Source organism: Meriones unguiculatus, chromosome 8 (assembly GCF_030254825.1).
Source record: "Meriones unguiculatus strain TT.TT164.6M chromosome 8, Bangor_MerUng_6.1, whole genome shotgun sequence".
NCBI classification, from domain to species: domain Eukaryota; kingdom Metazoa; phylum Chordata; class Mammalia; order Rodentia; family Muridae; genus Meriones; species Meriones unguiculatus.
In genome coordinates this window covers 120,030,449-120,050,914 of record NC_083356.1, presented here as the reverse complement: position 1 = coordinate 120,050,914, position 20,466 = coordinate 120,030,449, and the positions used below count along the sequence as shown (strand labels likewise).

The 20,466-nt window shown below is 44.5% G+C and overlaps 1 protein-coding gene across 3 annotated transcripts in view; it reads left to right on the top strand.

Moving 5' to 3' along the window:
• Map3k20 (mitogen-activated protein kinase kinase kinase 20) overlaps window positions 1-20,466 on the top strand; it is a 146,286-nt gene that overhangs the window by 79,586 nt on the left and 46,234 nt on the right. For all 3 annotated transcript variants that reach the window (XM_021646985.2, XM_021646986.2, XM_021646987.2), the window contains exons 8-10: window positions 2,888-2,974; window positions 8,694-8,768; window positions 13,455-13,561. In XM_021646985.2, the coding sequence (XP_021502660.1) occupies window positions 2,888-2,974; window positions 8,694-8,768; window positions 13,455-13,561 (269 nt within the window). The remainder of the gene's footprint in view (window positions 1-2,887; window positions 2,975-8,693; window positions 8,769-13,454; window positions 13,562-20,466) is intronic.

Sequence of the window (20,466 nt, the reverse complement as noted above, 5' to 3'; positions counted from 1 at the left end):
GGTTAGTGTATGATATGCTAAAAAGAAGGTGAGCCTTGTGAGAACACACAGCCTGTCTCCCTCCACAAACCAAGTTCTCCCAGTGACAGCACGGAAGGGTTCCCTTCCCAGGAACTTCGAGCCAAAGCCAGTACTTGGACTGCGGTAGCTGCAGAGGCAGCCTCTGCGACTTGTCTGGAGCTGTCTGTGTTCCAGAACCAGGCAGTGTCAGGTAATGGCTTCCCATTGTTTGTGAGAGAAAAGGCAGAAATACACAGCCTCCAACTTTCTGTTCTGTAAACTGAAAATAGAAATTTTCCTTGTGAGTGCAGTGTAACTGGAGGGACGTCTCAATATACAATGAGCTGGAAAATATTTTTAAGGTGAAAGATCAAAGCAGTATTTGGCCTGTGTCCTCGGAGCTGGTATTTTAAGGCATCGACTTAATATATTTTTAGACCTCCGAGTGACTTCCTCAACAAACTTACTTTTTATGCCAAATGTCGTTTTTGTTGAATGTAGGAAAAAGCCACCCTAGCTCATTCTGCTTTCATTTGGGTACATTCCCAAGTAGGGGGACATAAAGGGAAATCTTGGGAGGTGCTGAGACAGGAACCAAATCGAGGACCTTGTTTGGGTTCCCAAACCTCAGGCTTCTGGTGGCGGGTGCCTCGGTTCCCACAGTTTCCAACCCCTCAAGCCCTCCCTTGGCTGTCATAGCTATTCAGAAACACAGGCAGAGTGATACTGTCCAGTTTCAGGGTCACACCTCTTAACTTATTAGACTTTTGATATTTTCCAGCCAACTACTTGGATCTTTTAAAAAAAATGAAGAATACCTTTCTGGTGTTGTTTCCTGAGACTCCTGGGGGCTGCGTTTTTCTCTGTAGAATCCAGGCAGATCCGCCCTGTGGGCACATAGTTGTGTGGGTGTTGTGCTTGTCCCCAGACTAAGAAAAGGGGAAGCATGAGTTGTCCACCTTAATGTTTGGGGGCCTGGAGCATTTGATTTCTTTGAGGCTGCCTCCTTATCTCCGTTTTCCTCAGGAATGCCAAATGGAACAATGTTCCCGCTCTTCATCTCCTTTCTCCTTCTGTCCCCAGCACCAACAGAGGGTGGTAATCACAGCAAATTGAGGGACTTCATTTCCTGCTCAGCCTAGAGCCACCCCCTCCCCTGCACAGGCAGGGTGGCGGGTGACTGCATACCTGTACTGACTCCTCCCCTCCCTCGCTTACAGCCAGCACTGGAACCCTCTCCTTCTGGGATGCCCCTTACCTTTTCCTAATCACTTGTGTAAGTCAAATGGAATTATTCAGCAGCCCTTCTGAAGAGGTATCTTACACACTTGATTAAAAACCCAAAGAGGCTACAGGGATTTTTTTTTTTTCCTTCCCCTCCTACTTGAGGAGCATCTGCCAATTTCCCTGATTTTCTTGCTAATTATCTTTGTATTAGCCAGCATTCACCTAACAAGTTATGGCTTGAACAAGACAGCAGGCTGGCTGAGGACATAATGACTCTACAGTTAAAGGCTTACAGGACTTACTCAGACAGAGTGAAGCCTTCCTCCAAACTCCTATTTAGAAATGGGCTTTTGGGTTTGCAGCAGGAAAGAGCAAAACATACCTTGCAGAGTTGTCACCCCAAGTCTGCCTTGGCTCCACACCTACGACAGAGCCTGTTCTATTCTCAGCACTGGAGTGTCCCCATCCCTAGAATTACATAGCATGAGCACACAGCCGCCGAGGAAGAAAGCTGTTGTCCCTGCTGTCCCACTTGATGGCTGAGTGCGGGTGGGCAGGCTTATCTGACCAAACACCATTGTCCTCACCTGTAAACTGCGCACGACATCTAAGGGCTTCGGAATGGTTAAGGCGAGACCCGCGATGGGGATTCGGAGCACACTAGGCACTCAAATTATAGTGGTTGCCATCGTATGATTATTAGCAAAATTAACACTGCTCTTGTGCTTTGCAAAGTACTGGTAGACTACACTTTGTGATGTCAGGCTGGCTGTAATGCTAGCACTTGGGAGGCTGAGGCAGGAGGATCATGAATTCAAGGCTAGCCTGAGCTACAAAGTGAGACTCTGCCTCAAAAAAAAAAATTTATTTTGGATGCCTATTAAAACAACTCTTCAAATCCCCAGTACGCAGTGTTTAAGAAGAAACCAAAATTACCATTCTAGCACTAGTTCACTTTTCTTAGCATGTCGGTTGATGTTCGTTGCCACACTTACCTTGACTTTTGCACAAAGTTGGGTGCACGTATTCACTCATGCACACAGTCAGCTTACATGTGTATCAAGTGTGCACTATGCTTTAGAATATGGCATAATCTATGTATGTAGGAACGGATCCCTTAGGCTGACTCACTCTGAGGGTAATTTGCCCAAATCACAAAATCTAAATGTCATCATCTCACAGACATCCATCAGTATGCGGCAGATGAGTTCGCTGGTGATATGAACTGGGGACTTGGCTGTTTTAATGTGGCCATTATAGAACTTTAAAAAAAATGCTGTCCAAAAATTACTATCTAATAAAAAACTATGTCTGAGATTCAAGGCAGAAAAGATTGTTCCCTAACAAAATATAAAACCCAGTTTATGGGAATATGTGAAAATACCAGTGAGCCATAAGATCAAGTTTAATTGCTGATATAAAATTTTAAATGTAGCTACTCCAATTTCTAAAACAAGTTTTTTTTCTTTATATACAAAGAATATAAAAGTAGATAACGTATGGTAAAAGTCCGATGTATGAATGTATACATACATTGTCGAAGTTTCTATGATGGTTGACTATGTCTAGTAACTGGATACAATTAAATGCTAGCTACATTTTCAGGGATATACCAATATGAAGAACCAGAATAAAAATTCCATTTTCCTTTTTGTTACAGGTTCTCTGGGAGATGCTAACAAGGGAGGTCCCCTTTAAAGGTTTGGAAGGATTACAAGTAGCTTGGCTTGTAGTGGAAAAAAACGAGGTAAGACTCCGTTTCTCCATTCAGGTGCATAGATCAGAAAACAGTATTGGGGTTTTGCAAAAGACTTTTTCATCTTCTTCAAATTGAAAGTAAGTTCACGCTTATGGAAAGATTAGCAGTAGGAGCTAACACAAAGGGTCAGAGTGATGTTATTCCTCATGAATGGACCCTTTACATCTAATTGTTGCAGCCTCACGTCGTGATGCTGTAGATCAAAAATTGTACAAGTACTGTACTAGTTTCTCAGTCTCAATTGTAAAACCTGGGGGTTTGTTCTTAGTGATGAAAGAAGCCATTGCGTCCAAGGTAGGGGAACAGTTTAACTGCATCTCCTGCGTTTAGGACATCTTTTTTACTGGCCGGGAGTTGATATATCTGTAAGAGACCTTCAGCTACTTCAACTTACCTCTCCCAGCAGGAGTCACTGTAGTACAAGAAACTGTCGCTTAGATGAGAATTTCAAAAATAAAAGAAGAAAAAATAGTTTCAAAAAGGGGAAAAATTACAGTTTTGCCACCTACGTTGAACACTACATTGAAGATGAGCCCCTCACTGGAATTGGCGAGGCAGTGGCACGAGTGCCGGCTTCCTCATGCAGAGTCGTTCCATTTCAAAGGGACTTCAGTGGCGTAAACACCGTTTGTGCTTCGTCCCCAGCCTCGCTTTTCTTCCTCCCACAAATTGAGGCTTTCAGCTAGTTGGACCTATGAGCCTACATCAGAGACCATGGCACATCCATATCAAAGAGAGCAACTACATTTTGAAAGGTTTCAAATTGTCACTGAACCGCACAGCCATGGAAATCTCTCAGCATACGGATGAAGCCTCCACTCTCACGGCCTTAGGAGAACTTAGATGGCGCTGCGGCCCGGGCACGCTTGTGTCTGCAGGGCAAAGCAACTTATTCCCCAGAACTTCTTCATTTTCCCGTCCGTATACAAAGCCTGCGTATAACCTTAAAGCAAAATAATCTCCAGGAGACCATATAAAGAGAGCCCCGCTTAGCGCTTTAGCAGACCTGTTTTGACCTGGCCTCGGCAGAGTACGGAGCAAGCCAGGTTAATCAGAAAGCCACTGTTGACCAGGAGAAACCAAGAATCTGTCTCCCAGATCCCAGTAACCCAGAGCCACCTGACTGGTTTTGTCCTCCCGACTCATTGGGGATGGGTGGCATGTAGCGGTGGCTGGATTTGACGGGAGAGGGCTGGCCAGCCTAAGAGATGAGAGGGGCCTCCGTGCAAGGCCAGGCCCCACTCATTGCTCCACAAGAGCTGTTAGGTTTTAATTAGATGGTAGTCACTTTCCATGCACTGTTCAGTGAGGCCTTGTACGGGGTGGCTGATCATTTTGCACATGAGATCACTTTGCACACGAGGCCCCACTTGTTTCTGTTCTGTATCTTTTGCCAGTCAGATGATTGGATGCTTAGCTCAGGTTTTAACAAAGCCAAGTGAAGACAACATTGACCTTCAGCTGACCCAGAAGCAGGGCACCCCTGTGCAATCTCTACACTACAAGGACTGAACCAGGAAAGGTGTCTAGAAAGCTGCCCAGATCCTCCAGAGTCGACAGAATAATTGCTATTATTTTGCAATAATGTTTTATCTAGAGAAAGGCAGGGTAGGTGCGATCCAGTGCATTTTCAAAGCCTTGGGTATTTAAACACAAAGAGAGTGATGGGCTCCCCTCCTGCCTGAGGGTTGGGGAGCTCCCACCATCACCCCTTAGAACTGAACATCACACACAAGGAAGCCTTCTCCTGCCCCGAGAGCCCATGGGACATACTGTGGTGTGCCGTGATGAGCTGCTAGAAGGCTTCCTGAACTGTTCAGTTAAAGAAGGAGAAAGTTGAGAGAACCCACATGGTGACATAAGTTCTCTGAGCTTGCCAGTGAACTGAAGCAGAACTGGTTAATTTAAGGAGAATTATCTGCCATTCCCATTCTGCACAGTTACTTACTTGTCAAAAAAAAGTGGAAATTAAGCCTAGATAGGATTTCCAGTGTTACTATTCAAGAATTTTTTTTTTTCATTTTTGCCACATTAGAGGCACTGGTTTTCCAAACATGTCCCGCTCGCATTGTGTTCAGGCAATTGCCAAAGATTGAGTTCACTTAATAACAAAACTAAGACTTCAGGAAACATAACCCATAAAACCTCTTCAACTTCCAATCTTTTATTTCTCTTTACTGTTGAATACTCTCGGTTATTGGGTTGGAGAAAGGTTTCCATATTTCCAACAGTCTTCTTTTAAATAAGAATGATGTCTTTAAACTGCCAAGACAGATTGTTAATGTGTTCTACCTGGCCATTCTCTAACATCCATATCCAGTTTCTAGAGCTGCATTTCAGAAAAGCTTTTTACTTTGAAATAATTATGGGCTCCTCGGAGTCTGTAAAAATATTACAGAGAACCCTGTGTCCCCAGCTTCCCCACTGCGAATACCTTATATAGCTGCAGAGGCGTCCGAGCTGGGCAGTTCGGGGTGCCCAGCACCCCTAAACTAGGCGGGAGCCCTTCTGCAGGCTCTAGCTGCACGCAGAGCATCCCGTCTGAGCCACGGGAAAAGCGTGCTTTCTAGCCCTGTATCCGGGACCTTCGCCTCGAAGCGCTTACAGAAGAAGGCTTCTCACTAGCTGCTTTCTGACATTAACGTCTATTAAAAATAGATCCATAAACCCTGTTACACTTCACCAAGTGATCAGTGAGCCTGTACGGAAGGCAATAGCATAAAAGGGCATTACTAAAAACATTTTTTTTAATATAAAAGGTACATATATTTGCCTTTTTTTATTTCCATAAAAATCAGAGAGCCTTCCGAACGTTCTAGAGTTCAGTTTCTACTTTTATAAATACTTGGATTCGTAAGTAAAATGTGTTTTGTTGTAAATAACAAATTAATTAATTTAAAAAAATCTTCATGAAATTTAAATCGTCATTGGGACCAGTGAGATGGCCCAGCAGGTGAAGGCACTTGCTACCAAGCCTGACAACCTGAGTTCACTTCCCACCTGGCAGAAGGAGAGAACCAGCCTTCTTGAATTGTCTTCTCCCTTCCACGTGCACACCACAGCACAGGTGTGCACTCACTCGCACTCACACACACACACACACACGCACGCACGCACGCACTTACACAATAAAACATAATACCAAGTTTTTAAACTTAAATTTAATCTACTACTCTTTTAACTTTAGAAAGATAAAAACATTTTTTTATAAAAATGCATATAAGTGGTACAAAAACTTTTTTAAAAAATACACTAAAGTAAAAAATTAAAAAGAAAATAAATACACTACCTAATTAAGTTATTGGGAGATACTGTACTTTTCTATGTGAAGACTTTATTCTGAAACGTGTGAGCTGGAAGTAGAGGTACCACAGAGTACAGAGATCGGGCCGTTTCGGGGTGTTTGGGTGCATCCAGACTGCACTAAAGTTGAATAATCGGGACACACCTACTTCAGGTCCTGTCTTAAGGTACTTTGTAATGCACTAACGAAATCCCTTTCACAAAGCGTCTGAGTCCATGCTTAGCTACTACTTGACAAGATTATATATTTAAGATTACTTTCCTTGAAATGTTGTATCCAGAAAGGTTTCCCAGTAAGAGGAGACAAGAGATAGGCATGTGGCCTCTTGACACTGGTAAACCCTGGGATACGGCTCTGCTTATCTTCTGACAGGCATCCTTCGGAAACCCACTCTGCTAATGTGTGCAGAGTACACACAGGCATGTATGTGCGTGTGACTGTAGCATGCCCTTATTCATTCTCCCTCCCAACCATCTTCTTGCATTTTAAGCAAACAACCGATTTCTTTAGATTTCCATCAAAAAGGTGCAGTTCCCAGTATAGTAGAGTAACAGCTAAAGACATATTGTTCTGCTCTCTGAGGTCAAAAGCCTAGAGGTTTGAAAGCCTTGGCCCAGCTTAATTTGGAGAGGCTGTTCATTTGTTGACCCCACTTGAAGATTACCTGTAATTCTAGCTGTAAGTGATCAGCTTTCTTGCCCAGACACCTATTTCTCCAGCTCTCTGCGTAGTCTCACCCAACTCCAGCCAAATTCCATCTTAAATTTTCTATTCATAAAATTTTCTTTGCAGGCAGTTTTAGGGACTTAAACCTTAGTGCTTTTAGCTTCCCAGTTCTCCACTCCAATACACCCAGCACTCACACACACATACAGACACACACACACACACACACACACACACACACACACACACCCTCCGCACTGGCGATGCAGCCCAGAGCTTCATGTGTGCCCGTTGTTTGGCCATTGCTGTGTCTCCAACCCCAGCGCTCTCTTTGTAACAACTGCACTGACCACTGTGGCCCTGCTGAAAGGAAAACCAGAAACCCTCAGCTCGCTTCGTGCGTCATGCTTCAGGCCCGTGTAACCCTGTAATGTGACGAATAAATGAAAACACGACAGTACACACGTGCTCAGACGTGGCCTTACTATACAAGGTGATGAGGCACTTCGCCTTGTGGCTGCAAATACCACCTGATAGACGTAAGCCGGGTTAACAACTTGATTCCAAGACCAGTAGTGTTGCGAGTAACAGTCCTTAGAATCATAGCTAGCTTAGGAATAGTGACACACACCTGGAATCCCAGTACTCTGGGAAGCAGAATCTCCATGAGTTTGAGGCCAGCCTGGTCTACAAAGCCAGTTCAGGACAGCTAATGCTACACAGAGAAACCCTGTCTCCAAAATATCCAAAGAACAATGTAAAAAGCAGTCCCCTTTCATTTCTGCAGTGGCTGTTGCGCTCTTAGAAGTTTGGTGGCTTTGGAAAGTGTTACACATTTTTTCTGTTTGTTTGTAACTCGGTTAGATGCTAAGGCCAGACGTTATAAACTCCCCTTTGTTGACTTGGCTTACATAAATAAATATGCCTGGGACATTCGAGATGTTTGCGGCTTGCAAGAGAGTTCTTGGCTGTCTGATGCTTGGTGGCATATTGAAGGCTGTCTGGCCATCGTTTATCTTCACAGTGCTGAGCGTCAACCCATCGCCTCGTACACACCAAGCCATTCTGTTGCTGCCTATGAGCCGTTCGCTGGCCCAGCAAACCTTTTAAAACAAAATTCCTCCTCGAGATAAAGGCGTGTCATGTTCTGTGAGAACCAGAACTACGGAATGTGCAAGTAGGATCGATCGTCACGAGCTAATTTGTTTTGTATCAAGTCTGTTTCGGTACACAGGTGTGACCAAAAGTAATGTAACGGTGAGTCATGCGCTCTGAATGGCACGTTCAGAATTGCCAACGAGAACATGCAGAGTGCTCTTCTGGGCCAAAGACGTCTTCAGAACTGCACACCCATTGCCAACACTCGCCTTGTCTCCTAGTTACCTGGCTGGCGTGCAGAAAGCTTATGTCAGAAATCTGAGGTTTTGAATCCAGCAGTCTGTCCCGGCTTGCCCTCCTGTTCCTGTGGTTCCTTGTAGACGGGACTGCTCCGTTGCATCTGTCATAACGAACCTGCTTTCCATCCACCATGATTCCCATGTGGGAAAGCCCAATCTTTTGGAGAGCAGATGGGATAAACCGGAATGTGAATTTCTGTCATATATTCATCCACAGAAGCTTTAACTTCCATGTCTTGCTTAGGCTTCTGAATTAAGTTTTTGATGATCCTTCACAGCGCATTTCCTGGTCTCAAAGAATAAACCCTTGTTTCTTCTTCTGCTTTCCTCCCTGTTGCAGAGATTAACCATTCCCAGCAGCTGCCCCAGAAGCTTTGCTGAACTGTTACATCAGTGCTGGGAAGCTGATGCCAAGGTACGTTTGTTACTGTTCGGATTTCTGAAATTTCACTTCTTCATTTTTAAACCCTGGGGTAGCAAGTGAATTGTCAAGCTCTTGAGCCCCAGGGTGATTGCTAAGACCCCATGTTGACACCTCCATATCTTGACCAAGTAACAATTAGCAACATTTTTTTTTCATCATTCTTTGGGATTCTTGTCTCAAAAGCAGTTTTCTTCTTTTGCTTTTAATCGTGATCATTGTGCCTTGTAAAGAACAGCTAACATGGTACACACTATCTGTGAGGCTGTTTCGAGCACTTTCTATGAAGCCTTGGATATAGGGGCTGATCTTACCCTTGACTCACTCATGGAGACAAGGCAGACACAGGTTAAATGCTGAGCCAAGGCCACATGGTCAGGGCTAATGGGATGCATGCGGTCCCAGACAGTCTGCTGTGGCTCCCTGCTCCAAGCATCTTCCATTGCCTCTCTCTAACGGAGGAGCAGCAGGAGCCATACCTTGATAGAATCACAGCGTGTCCTTCCTGGAGAGTTCCAGTGGTGGTTTTGAGCTGTGACAATAAAACTGAAGAAATTCCAATCCTAGGCTTTCGTGTATTTATCACATGAAAGCATGGATAGCCCGTCTCCTTTCCCCACAAAGATCAGCTTTAAGAAAATACTCTTGGCTAAACGGTGGTGGCACAGCACTCAGGAGGCAGAGGCAGGTGGATCTCCGTGAGTTCGAGGCCAGCCTGGTCCACAGAGCGAGTTCCAGGACAGCCAGGGCTACACAGAGAAACCCTGTCTCTGGCAAAAAAAGAAAAAAAAAATATTTTTGGATACATATGGAAATAGTTATGGATACAATGATAGCGAATCTTGGATTTGCTCTACAGTAAAGTGAAAGGCAACAGACAGCTATACAAATTACACACTATTGGCAGAGACAAGTTTTTAAGTCCATCATAGGCTATAGAGACACACCATGTTGTTTTGTGTATGCCGAGGTTTTCATAGTAAAGATTACAATTTTAAAATGAACATTGTAGGTTAAACCTTGAAACAACTGAGCAGTCAAACTCAAGAAACAAAATTCACAACTCACATTTGTGTAGGCTTTTTTTTTTTTTCATGGAATTTGAGGTCTTACTACTGATTCAAAAGTAGAGGTCCTAAAAAATAACAAAGAAACCTAGAGAAATACGGAATTCTTCCCTAATTTACACCCATCTCCAGTGAGAGCCCCGGGGAATGGATGGTGATGACGCAAGTCTGTCCTTGGGCGGTGTGCTTCTTTAGTGGAAATGGCTTTAGAGACAGAGGGGTCATCTGGGCAGAATTCTTGTTGGTTCATGCAGAATCTTTGTGACACATTGTCCCAGACTGAGGGCAAAATACAGTAGCATGGCAGCAGGGGCCCACTCGCAGCCATGTCCCTCACTTCTGTGGCTGAGAAGACTCACTCACCTGCTCCCTAGCCACTGGTTGCCCCGCCACCAGCTCCCCTGCCATGGTTTTAAGCCTTAAAAGAGATGTACATTTTACCACTGATTAGGTTAAATTATAAGCAGATGTTTGTAAGTTTATTATCAAACATGTCCTGTTTAAATGTTGTCACGGCCCCTCTACTTTTGTGTCTGTTGCAACATAGACAATGATACAATAGTGTTCTCTCTCTTGTGTTTAGAAATTTCACTTGAAATTATTGACATTGAACTAGATTCCTGCAACCAGATCTCTAGAACTGTAATTATATTTCAGTATGATTTAATTCCTTAGTGAAAATCTTGCTACTGCATTAGTTAAAATCCTAAGAGTGTGCACTCAAATGATATTATGATCATGTCATGCAACAAGGAATTTAAGCCCAGAGCAATAGCCATGAAACTGTCATGTCTTTAACATGTAGGAAGTTGAACACTTTTTAGAATGAAAACATCTTGTGTTCCAGCCACATGAAGTAGAAAGAAAGCCTGAAACTGATTTTTGTTCCCTACGTTCGTGACATTTTATTCTGATAAAAGTAGCCCAGGCTGCTGTGTTTAATTTGATTGGACAGCAGCTGCAGCCCACACTTGAATCCTCATGGCTAATCTGCAGGCACACCTCACAGGCTCCGTTTCCCGAGCGTGCAGTTTCTCTGCTAATACACTACTGAGCCCTGACAGGTGTCAGCCCCTGCCCAGACCCAGAGTTAATCTGAGTGACCGCCCTAGATGACTTTTCGTCTTTTCTCCCTAAATGGATCGCAGGTTCTGCGAGGGAGTATCTACAGTTGCTATAGCACTTTGCAGCAATGGAAAGTAGATGCAGAAGCCGTAACACAGTAAAGCTTCTGAGAGGTACATTTTCTTTCCATGGCTCAGAGTTGGTGCCAGTCCTGTGCTGTATGGAGAGCAGCAGTTGAAGTATTTTATTTCCTTCTTCAGTCCTTAGACTTTAGAGTATTAACACTTAGACCGAAATATTCAGCTTTCCTGTAGGGCTGCTGTTCTGCAGCGAGGAAGGGAGACATACAAGAAAAACCTAGCACTGTGCAAGTGACAGAGCACTCTGGTGGCCTAAATCATATGCTCAAATAGTTTCTTGGAGTTGGAAGTGTGGCTTAGTTGGTAGAGTTCTTGCCTAGTATGTATAAAGCCCCAGGTTCAACCCCCAGCCCTGTATAAACCAAGTATGGCTGGGCATGTCTGTAATCCCAGCCCTAGGGAAGCAGAGGCCGAGAATTAGAAGTCTACATAGTAAGTTCAAGACCAGCCTGGAATATTCAAAACCCTGTGTCCAAAGTAAAATTATATATATATATATATATATATATATATATATATATATATATATATACATACATGTATAGATATACATATGTATACATACATGTATAGATATACATATGTATACATATATACACAATATACACATATATGAATGAAAATTTAGTATTGCTTTGTCTTAAATGGCATCTCTGAAGCTGAGAATTAGGAAGGAATTAGTATCATGTTCTATGAGATAAAGGATTTGACGTTTAAAAACACAACCTAGTAGATTTCTGTGTAAGGCTGGATAACATATACCTTTCTAAACTAGTTGTCCTATGTATAAAATGGAAATAGAAAATAGACAGAAGATATGAAGATGCTTAACAGGCTGTGACTTCTTTTCGTGGTAAGGAATCTGTACATGACACTCCAAAGGCCCGTCAGAGGAGCACCCGCAGTTCCTAGCCCAGTGCCGTGTTCTGCAGCCAGCACACCTAAGAGCATTGCTGAAGAATTCTGCATTGTTGGGGGGAAAGGGAGTGTCCGTTTTTCCCGGGCTGGTTTTGGACTACTGACTCCAGTAGCCGAGACCACTGAAATGTACCACCTCAGGCACAGCACGTGGGAGGGAGAAGGAGGATTGGGAGTTCAGGGTGATCCTCATCCACACAGAGTTGGAGGCTAGCCTGGGATCCATGAGACCAGGTCTTTAAAAAAGAAAAAAATCATTAGCCCTTCTTGCTGCTTTTCCTTGCAAAATGAAAATTCTGCATTTTTTTGAATAATCAGTCCCTGTGCAAAGGTGCACCTTTTTTTATTATTATTTAAAACCTGACACATGGTGGGAGACATGAAGATGGGAACGAAGTTTTAAAACTCAGATTCATGTTCAAGTGCCCTATTTAAAGCTTTTTCCTTTGTTGATTAGTAACGTTTAAATGGGCTTTCTTTTACACACACACACACATACACACACACACACACACACACTATCTGTACATGCACACACATGTGTATTTGCCCTTGAAATAAATGAAGACAGAAGTCAATAAATAGCCTAGATTTGTGTTTCTGAGATATGGATAAAGTGCTTTTTTTTTTTTTTTCTTAATAATGTCAAAAGCACTGGGTCCTGAGAGCATGACACCTCAACATTGTTCCTTCCTGTTTTTGTGCTCCTAAATTAAAATGCGTGTTTTAATTGCTGTAGCTGTAATTTGTTCTTAAATGGTGTAATTAGGAGACACGATGAGGAGAGAGCGTGCGGCATCCTTTATTATCTCCACCATTTTTGTTTTCACCTTTTGTCTCAGCCTTGGCTGGAGTGGAAGGAGGTGAGCATAGAGAGTGGCTGCTAGACACCGACTAAGCGAGCTTTTTCAGTAGCTGCCTTCAGAGCCCTCCGGTGTCCCGGAACCAGAGCTGGCTTCCGTGTGGGGCTAACCTGGAGAACAATGACATTATTCTGGCTTAAAATCCCTCCCCACCCCCCACCATATACACACACACATCCCGGCCTCGGGCCAACTGATTTGGGAAATTTTCTTATTTCCAGTAGGTTGGTAAGCAGATATTGCCGGCCCACACACATTTTATAAAAGCAGAAAAGAGGGAACGTTTAGTGAATGGCAGAATGCTCCGAGTGAGCGTAGTCTGCTGAAGTTTTCACTTGGTCTACCACACAGGGCGGTCCCTAAGGACTTACGATTTCTCACAGGAGTTCCTGGCTGTACCTCAAGGTAGGGCTGGGTATCTCTCTCCTTACCCACAGAAGAGTAGGCCCAACCTGATGCCCTGCGGTTAAAAGTCAACAGGTAAAGAATAAGGCTCCCAGACCCGCATGATCCGATGCTTCCACACCAAGTCAGACCCCTGTCACGTTTTTTTGTCCTTTGTGGCTGCACTTTCTCCTGTCGCTTCGTTTCTTAAGTCTCACAGTGCTTCCTCTTTGTCTTCTTCAGAAGCGGCCATCGTTCAAGCAGATCATTTCAATCCTGGAGTCCATGTCAAATGACACGAACCTTCCTGACCAGTGTAATTCATTCTTACACAACAAGGCAGAATGGAGGTGGGTAGCCGCAGCCTGAGTGCCAGCCCGAGGCTTCATTGGTGGGAGCCAGGCACCAGGACAGTCCTGGCCTCTAAGCACAGCTTGGGGGAGGCGGCAAGCCTGAGATCCAGAGCCCTGCATTCTTACAAGAGTTTCTCTACACTTGCTGTCTTTGCGCTGTCTAAGCATTTGGGAAGAGTATTGAATGCCTATTTTCTGAAAAAGAGGCCATGTCCATTTCTGCTCTGTACACACTCTGTGTTAGGAAGCGTTGGCCTCTGTCCAGAAAAGGAAGTTGTTTTGAAAAATAGATGCGTACAGTGTCAGCCCTGCCACTTGGAGCGCTCTGTCCGCTGGAGCAAGGGCTGGGGAAACCTATGAAAACTCCTTACATGTTATCAATGCTAGGAAAACAGATCGGTAAAGAGAGCATTGTATTGTGTGAGTGGAAAAAGTCAGTCCGAGATGAAACAGTTGGACCAGGTCGAATGACGCAGGGAATATAAATAGCATGTTTGGGAGCTGGACACCATTCCTCCCCTGACTCAGCAGAGATTTGAAGTAACTTCATCCCTGCTCCTGATAGCCCTGGCAGTAACGTGATGCCCTCCGCCACCTGCTGGTGATAAGTCAGTACTGCATGCACTTGGAGCCCCTCTTGCTCTCAACTCCTTTCTGATTGATATTTTACAGTGACCTTGTTTATTTTCATTCCTTTGAAATAGCTATCTAGCGCCAATGACGTTCACGAATTTTTCTTAGCAATACAAGATTGATGCAGTGAGCTCAAATCTAGATCCAAGGGCTTTTGTTTTCTGGTCTAAAATAACTAAGAAAAGCCTGGTGTGCCATTGTCTCCTACAGTGCACATGTAATCAGATCATTCCCCTCAAACTCTGTGTGTGGGTAGAAGACCTGCTATCCAGCCTTGTCTTGAGCATACCCTGAGCTTTCCATCCCCCACGGAGCCTCTGCAATGCAGTCTCCTTTTTATAGCCTCCCTGTTTCAGCTGCACACTTCTCCTGCCCCACCTCCCCCAGCTCCCAGCCAGCAGACAGCTGCTGTCCTAGCACATCTGCAAGGGCACAGCCTCCACTCCCTGGCCAGGTCAGTTCCACAGCGCTCTGGGGTCACAAAGTGAAAGCGTCTCACTGATGGAGTATTGGAAAAGCAAACAGCCATTTGAAGTAGCTCTGCCTCCATCACTTCCAACAGCAATTGCTCAGTAACATATGGGGAAGGAAGGAAAGGAAGGGAAGGAAGAAGAGGAGAAGGAAGGAGGGAAAAGAAGAAGGAAGGAAGGGAAGGAGGGAGGAAGGAAGGAAGGAAGGAAGGAAGGAAGGAAGGAAGGCAGCATGACGATAGTGATATAAACAACAATGCTCTTATCCTGGAAGATAAATGCTTTGCCCAGGCAGAAGGCTTCTAGTCACATTCCTGAGCCGTCCCCTGGTGAGGAAGAGGCCGCTGCTCCTCTGGTGATGGGCGGCAGTGGTTAGTACAATGTCCCCACATGTGGGACACTCCAGCAGCCTCGGAACATCCATGTTAAAATGCTAAATATGAGCACACAAATTACCATCCGCATTCTGTCCTGGCAAGCCATATGACAGAGAAGCAGTGGCTAACAGAGCACTGACAATCAAATCGGATCCGATCTAAGTATATAATGCAGGGGTTCCCTGAGGAAATGCTATTTGATCTATTATCCAACGGATTAGAGGGATTTTAAAATTGTAAGTATCACCATGTTTGAGATAGCGCTCTTTAAGTGTGCCAACAAAGAAAACAAAGTTTGTACATTTTCTGCAAAAAAAAAAAAAAAAAAAAAAAAAAAAAAACAATGAAATTTCCTAAAGCCAAAACCAATACTCATCCTAAATAAGTTTACAAACGAAATGGCATGCAGTTATAACTTTCTTCCCTAGTGTGGTAAACTAAAGCTTTAAAACTATTTTGTACCTAGGACTCCAGTTCACTTCTTATGTGTGCATGTGCATGGCGGTGTTATATATGGCGCGTGCGTGTGCATGGGGAGTTATGTGCATGTGTGTATGCCAGTGCCGGTGTACATGTATGTGCAGAAACAGAAGGAGGATGTTGAGGAACCTGCTCTGTCACACTCTTTCCTTGCTCCTTGGAGCAGGAGCTGGCTGTTGTCAGCAAGGCCCAGTGGGCTCTCGACAAGCACTGCCACGCCCAGCTTTGTGTGTGTGCCAGGACCCCAACCCAGGTCCTTGTGCTTGCACAGCCCATACCCCTACCCAGAGAGCCAGCTCGCCAACGTCTCTCCCTCACTCTTAAAAATTACTGGGGATCCCCAGAAAAACTTCTGTTTAAATCAGTTGTACCTGATAATATTTATTATGTTAAAATTAGATCTGAGAAAAAAATTAAAATGTATTTTTCAGTTTGTTTAAACTCATGTTGCTGAAAAGATGGCTCAGCAGCTGAGAGCACTTGCTGCTCATTCAGCAAGTGAATGAGCTTGCTGCAGTTAGCTCTCAGCACCGGCATCAGGAGGCTCAGAGACACAGTAACTGCAGCTTCAGGCTTACCAGTGCCCTCTTTCAGTCTCTTTGGGCACCCGCACACATGCATGCATGAGCAAACAGATACATATACATACAGGTAGATAGGTAGGTAGGTAGAGATAGCTAGATAGATGATAGATAGATAGATAGATAGATAGATAGATAGATAGATAGATAGATAGAAATCTTTTAAGCCGGTTATAAATTCTGCCTCTGCCTTCATCCCATGGCCCATATACCATAAAACATCTGAAAAATTATACATTCTTCTGAAGAATGAGAGTAGAAAAGCCAGTTCTGTCGTGGTGCCGTCTTGAAAATCAGTTAGGCCTCAAGAATCCTCTGAGAAGCTCTCCTAGGTCCCCAAGCATGCTACAGTTACTGCCTTTCGAGGAACATTTTAATTAAAACAGCTGTAATGAGCAGACATGTCACAAGAAGAAATTGAATACTACCAACAAGTAAGATGATGGTGCTGGTGAGGATGTGGGGAATGAGGATACCCACTCACTGCACTGGGCTTTGAACGTGTGGCTGCTGTGGAAACCAGTACAGAGGTTCCTCAAAAGGACAAAATTAGAACTTCCATGTGACCCAGCTGTTTCTACACATGTACGCACCTGCCTTAGTGTTCTATTGGTATGAAGAGACACCGTGACCACAGCAACTCTTTTAAAAGAAAGCCTTTAACTGGGGCTGCCTTACAGTTCATAGGTCCAGTCCATTTTCATCATGGCAGGAGGAAGGCGGCACACAGGCAGACATGGTGCTGGAGAAGAAGCTCAGAGCTCTCCATCCACATCCACAGGCAGCAGGAAGAGAGAGCCATTTGACCTGGCTTGGGCTTTGGAAGTGTCAGAACCCACCCCCAGTGACACACTTCCTCCAACAAGGCCACACCTCCTTTTCAAATAGTGCCACTCCCTGATGACTAAAGATTCAGATATCTGAATGGGGGTCATTCCTACTCAGACCACCACAACAGCCGAAAGACAAAGCAGGCACGTCACTAAGATACTTGCACATCCACGTGTATCACTGCCATATACACGTATCCAGGAAATGGAGCCCATGTAGGTGTTCATCAGCAGGTAAGGATAGTTATAAAGAAAAATGAAATCATAGCTTTTTCAGGAAGGTGAATAGAACTGAGTATCATTATGTTAAGTGACACATGACTGACAGACACCACTGTCTGTCATATATGCAGAACGTGTGTGTGTGTGTGTGTGTGTGTGTGTGTGTGTGTGAAGATGGCTCAGTGTGATGTGTATGACATCCGCCTGCTGGGGAGGCAGAGACAGGCAGATCTCTGGTGCTCACTGGCCAGGCAGCCTCATCAAATCAGTGGGAGGCCCTGTCTCAGAAAATAGTGGAGAGGGATTGAGGGAGATCCCCGACATCAACCTCCTGTTTACACACACACACACACACACCTGTGTACACGCCCACTAGAACAGATGATAAACCACAATACACACACACACACAAATAAAATTATATGTGTATCTTTATATGTGCGTATGAGTGAGTCGTGAAAAAAGATTCCTGGCGGAGTGGAAGAATTTTCTAGTGGGATGGGAAATAGAGAAGGCAGTGGAGTTCGTGGGAGAAGGGAGCACAAGCAGGGATGAGCTGGGCGGTTTAGGGCATGGAGGAGGGCATGGAGAGAGGAAGGAGCAAGTGAGAACAAAGAACAGTGATTCGTGTGTGAAAACACCATGAGAAAACTCATTGTGTTGCATGCTAACCTGACAAATTAATTTAAAAGGAGGTCAAATGGCTAATAAGCACACGGAAAATATTCAACTCCATTTGCAAACAAGTAAGTAAAAGGGAGAATAACTCGTCTATGAGATTTTCAAATTTTCGCATTATAAAATCAAGTGGTGCTGATAGGTTTCTCATACATTCATTTATTTTTTATAGAACAATTAGATGACCTAAAAATGTGCAAATGTGAAGTCCTTCTACGACTTTATTAGAGAGCAAACCAGTGGGAAGGCTTTGGCAGAATCTTGTTCAGACAGCCCCATTTAGAATGCCAAATCTAGAAACAGAGCCTTGTGTAATAAAAAAATAAAAAAGAATGGCTTTCAAAAACAGTGTCCCCGCATCTAGTATGATACAGCCCTACCTGTGAGCTCTGATCGATGGATCTGAGAAATGAGCTTAGGATGGAGGCTACAGGCCCATTTATTCAAAATGGTCGACTCCTAAGCATAAAACCATTGCATTAATGTGTAGGCATATGCACACTAGAAAATGCAGCAGCGTCTGTGGGCCACTGAGTAATGACATTTTTCTCCTTGAAAACGTCTACCTTAAGTCTGGATTAATTGAATGATAAATGTAATGTTTAAAATACTTCAAGGCAAAAGCTGGGTAGAGTAGTACATGCCTGTAGGCCCACCTACTCAGAAGCTGAGGCCAGAGGACCACAAGTTCAAGCCCAGCCTGGGCGACAGAACAGAACTCCATCTCAGCAGCAAACACAGAAACCCCACATCTTCAAGGTGGGGAATTAAGAGAACTGACGCTGAAGAATTGCGGGGAGGGTGCCCTGATCGGTAAGAGGGCACCATTTCCCGAGGCCTCTCAGGAGTTGTTAGCTCTGCTCTGACAGCGTATGCGTCTCACCCGAGCCACCTGACTGGTTTGAGGCGGCAGAGCTGTGCTAACTGAATGTAACCACTGGTTAAGCCACAGGGGGTGGCGGGAATAATACTTGTGCCCCCCGTTGTTCATTAGGTTCCTCTAGGTGCCCTTGCTCCATTTGGGTTTTCTTTCTCAGTCCCCACAGCAGCCCCAGTCACATCCCAGGAGCTAGCCTGAAGCCTCAGCAGCTTGGGGAACTTGCCAGAGCTCACACCGCACTGCAGTGGAGCCAGAAGGAGGCCTAGGCAGACTGTGGTCATCCGGTCATGACAGCTGCCCGTTAGCATACAGTATGCTTTTTACCTCAGAAGCAAATTGCAGGGTGTGATCACTTTATGTTATCAATCAAGTCAAAAAGCTGGCATTCAGAGTGTCGCATGCCAGAAAGAATGGTGTGGGTTCAAAGGACAGGACATCCATGCCACTACTTCCTTTGCCCTTACTTTTTCCAGAGTCCAGAGACTTTGAGCAAATGGAAGTGTGAAGTGTGAGTCCAGGCATGCTGGGTTACTTGCAAATGATGGCCTTCTGCCCAAGCTTTCTCTCCACACAGGCAGAAGAAGCACCTAATTCAGAAAAGTCCATGATTCTGAAACTCTTCTGTAAGCCTAGCGTACTTACAGCCACTCAAACTGTAAGGAAAGGGAGTTAGTATCCAATTCTGCTTCTCAAACCACCCGCTGCTCCTCCCTTTGACCTATGAGCCGAACCTGCATCCTGGCGCTCCTGCTCTTGTTTTCTCTTGGGGCCCTGCAGACCTGCAGCAGCGCATGTGAACGAGCTACACGGGCTGAAATGGAGCATTCAGGCTTTGCCTGTTAGCAAAGCACCTGGTTGGTTGTCTCTCCACGGTGACCAAAGTACTGTCACAGTGACACGCCTTCTGGGGACACAAAGTAGAGATCAATAATGTAATCTTTCCAGATTAGGTGGTTAGGACCCGTCACGTATTCATATCACACCTTTACTGAGTGTCTACTTACAATGCAATACGAAAAGCCGTATGGCTATATATTTTTTTCAGTTTGACCTATGATTTCACAGTGAATCTGTTTAAGGAAAGAAGAATAATTACAGCTTATTTCCTAGAAAGGGAAAATTGATATGATTGAAATCAACCTTGGCTGGATTTGGTTTGAGAGAGTTTTAGAATGGGAAGGTTTTCTAAATGTATCAACAAATGCATGGAAAGTGATGCAGCCATACCAAAAACAAACAAACAAACAAAAGAAACAACAAGGAGTGATGTCTTTTCATGTCCTTGGGTTTGGGTCACTCTCTCTTGGAGCTTAAGAGGGAACAGCGCTGGGACGCTGGGCCTCAGGACCGATCAAGGGAAGGCTATCTTCCCCGTTGGTGTGTGTTTCTCTCACAGCTTTCCGCTTACTTAACTGTTGATCTGTTCTCCACAAGGGCTCAAAATCACAGTGGGCTGCCTGAGCCAGAATTTGAGATGAGGCCTTGGATTTAATTACAAGGAAAACAGACTGTGTTTTCATCCTGACTGACAGCTCCTGTGGGATCCCTCCCACTGGCGAGAGTTAGGACTTATCTGGTGTCACACAGACAAGTGGTCCAGGCCATCCCACCACTAAGTACACCTAGCTCTGCATCCTGCTGACCGCCCTCGTACCCTCTCAGTGGCTCAAAGTGGCTCCTCACCTTTTGTCTGGATGTTTAAGGTTTTCCACACTGAGTTTTTCTCTTCAATCCTCTATATGAAAAGTTAA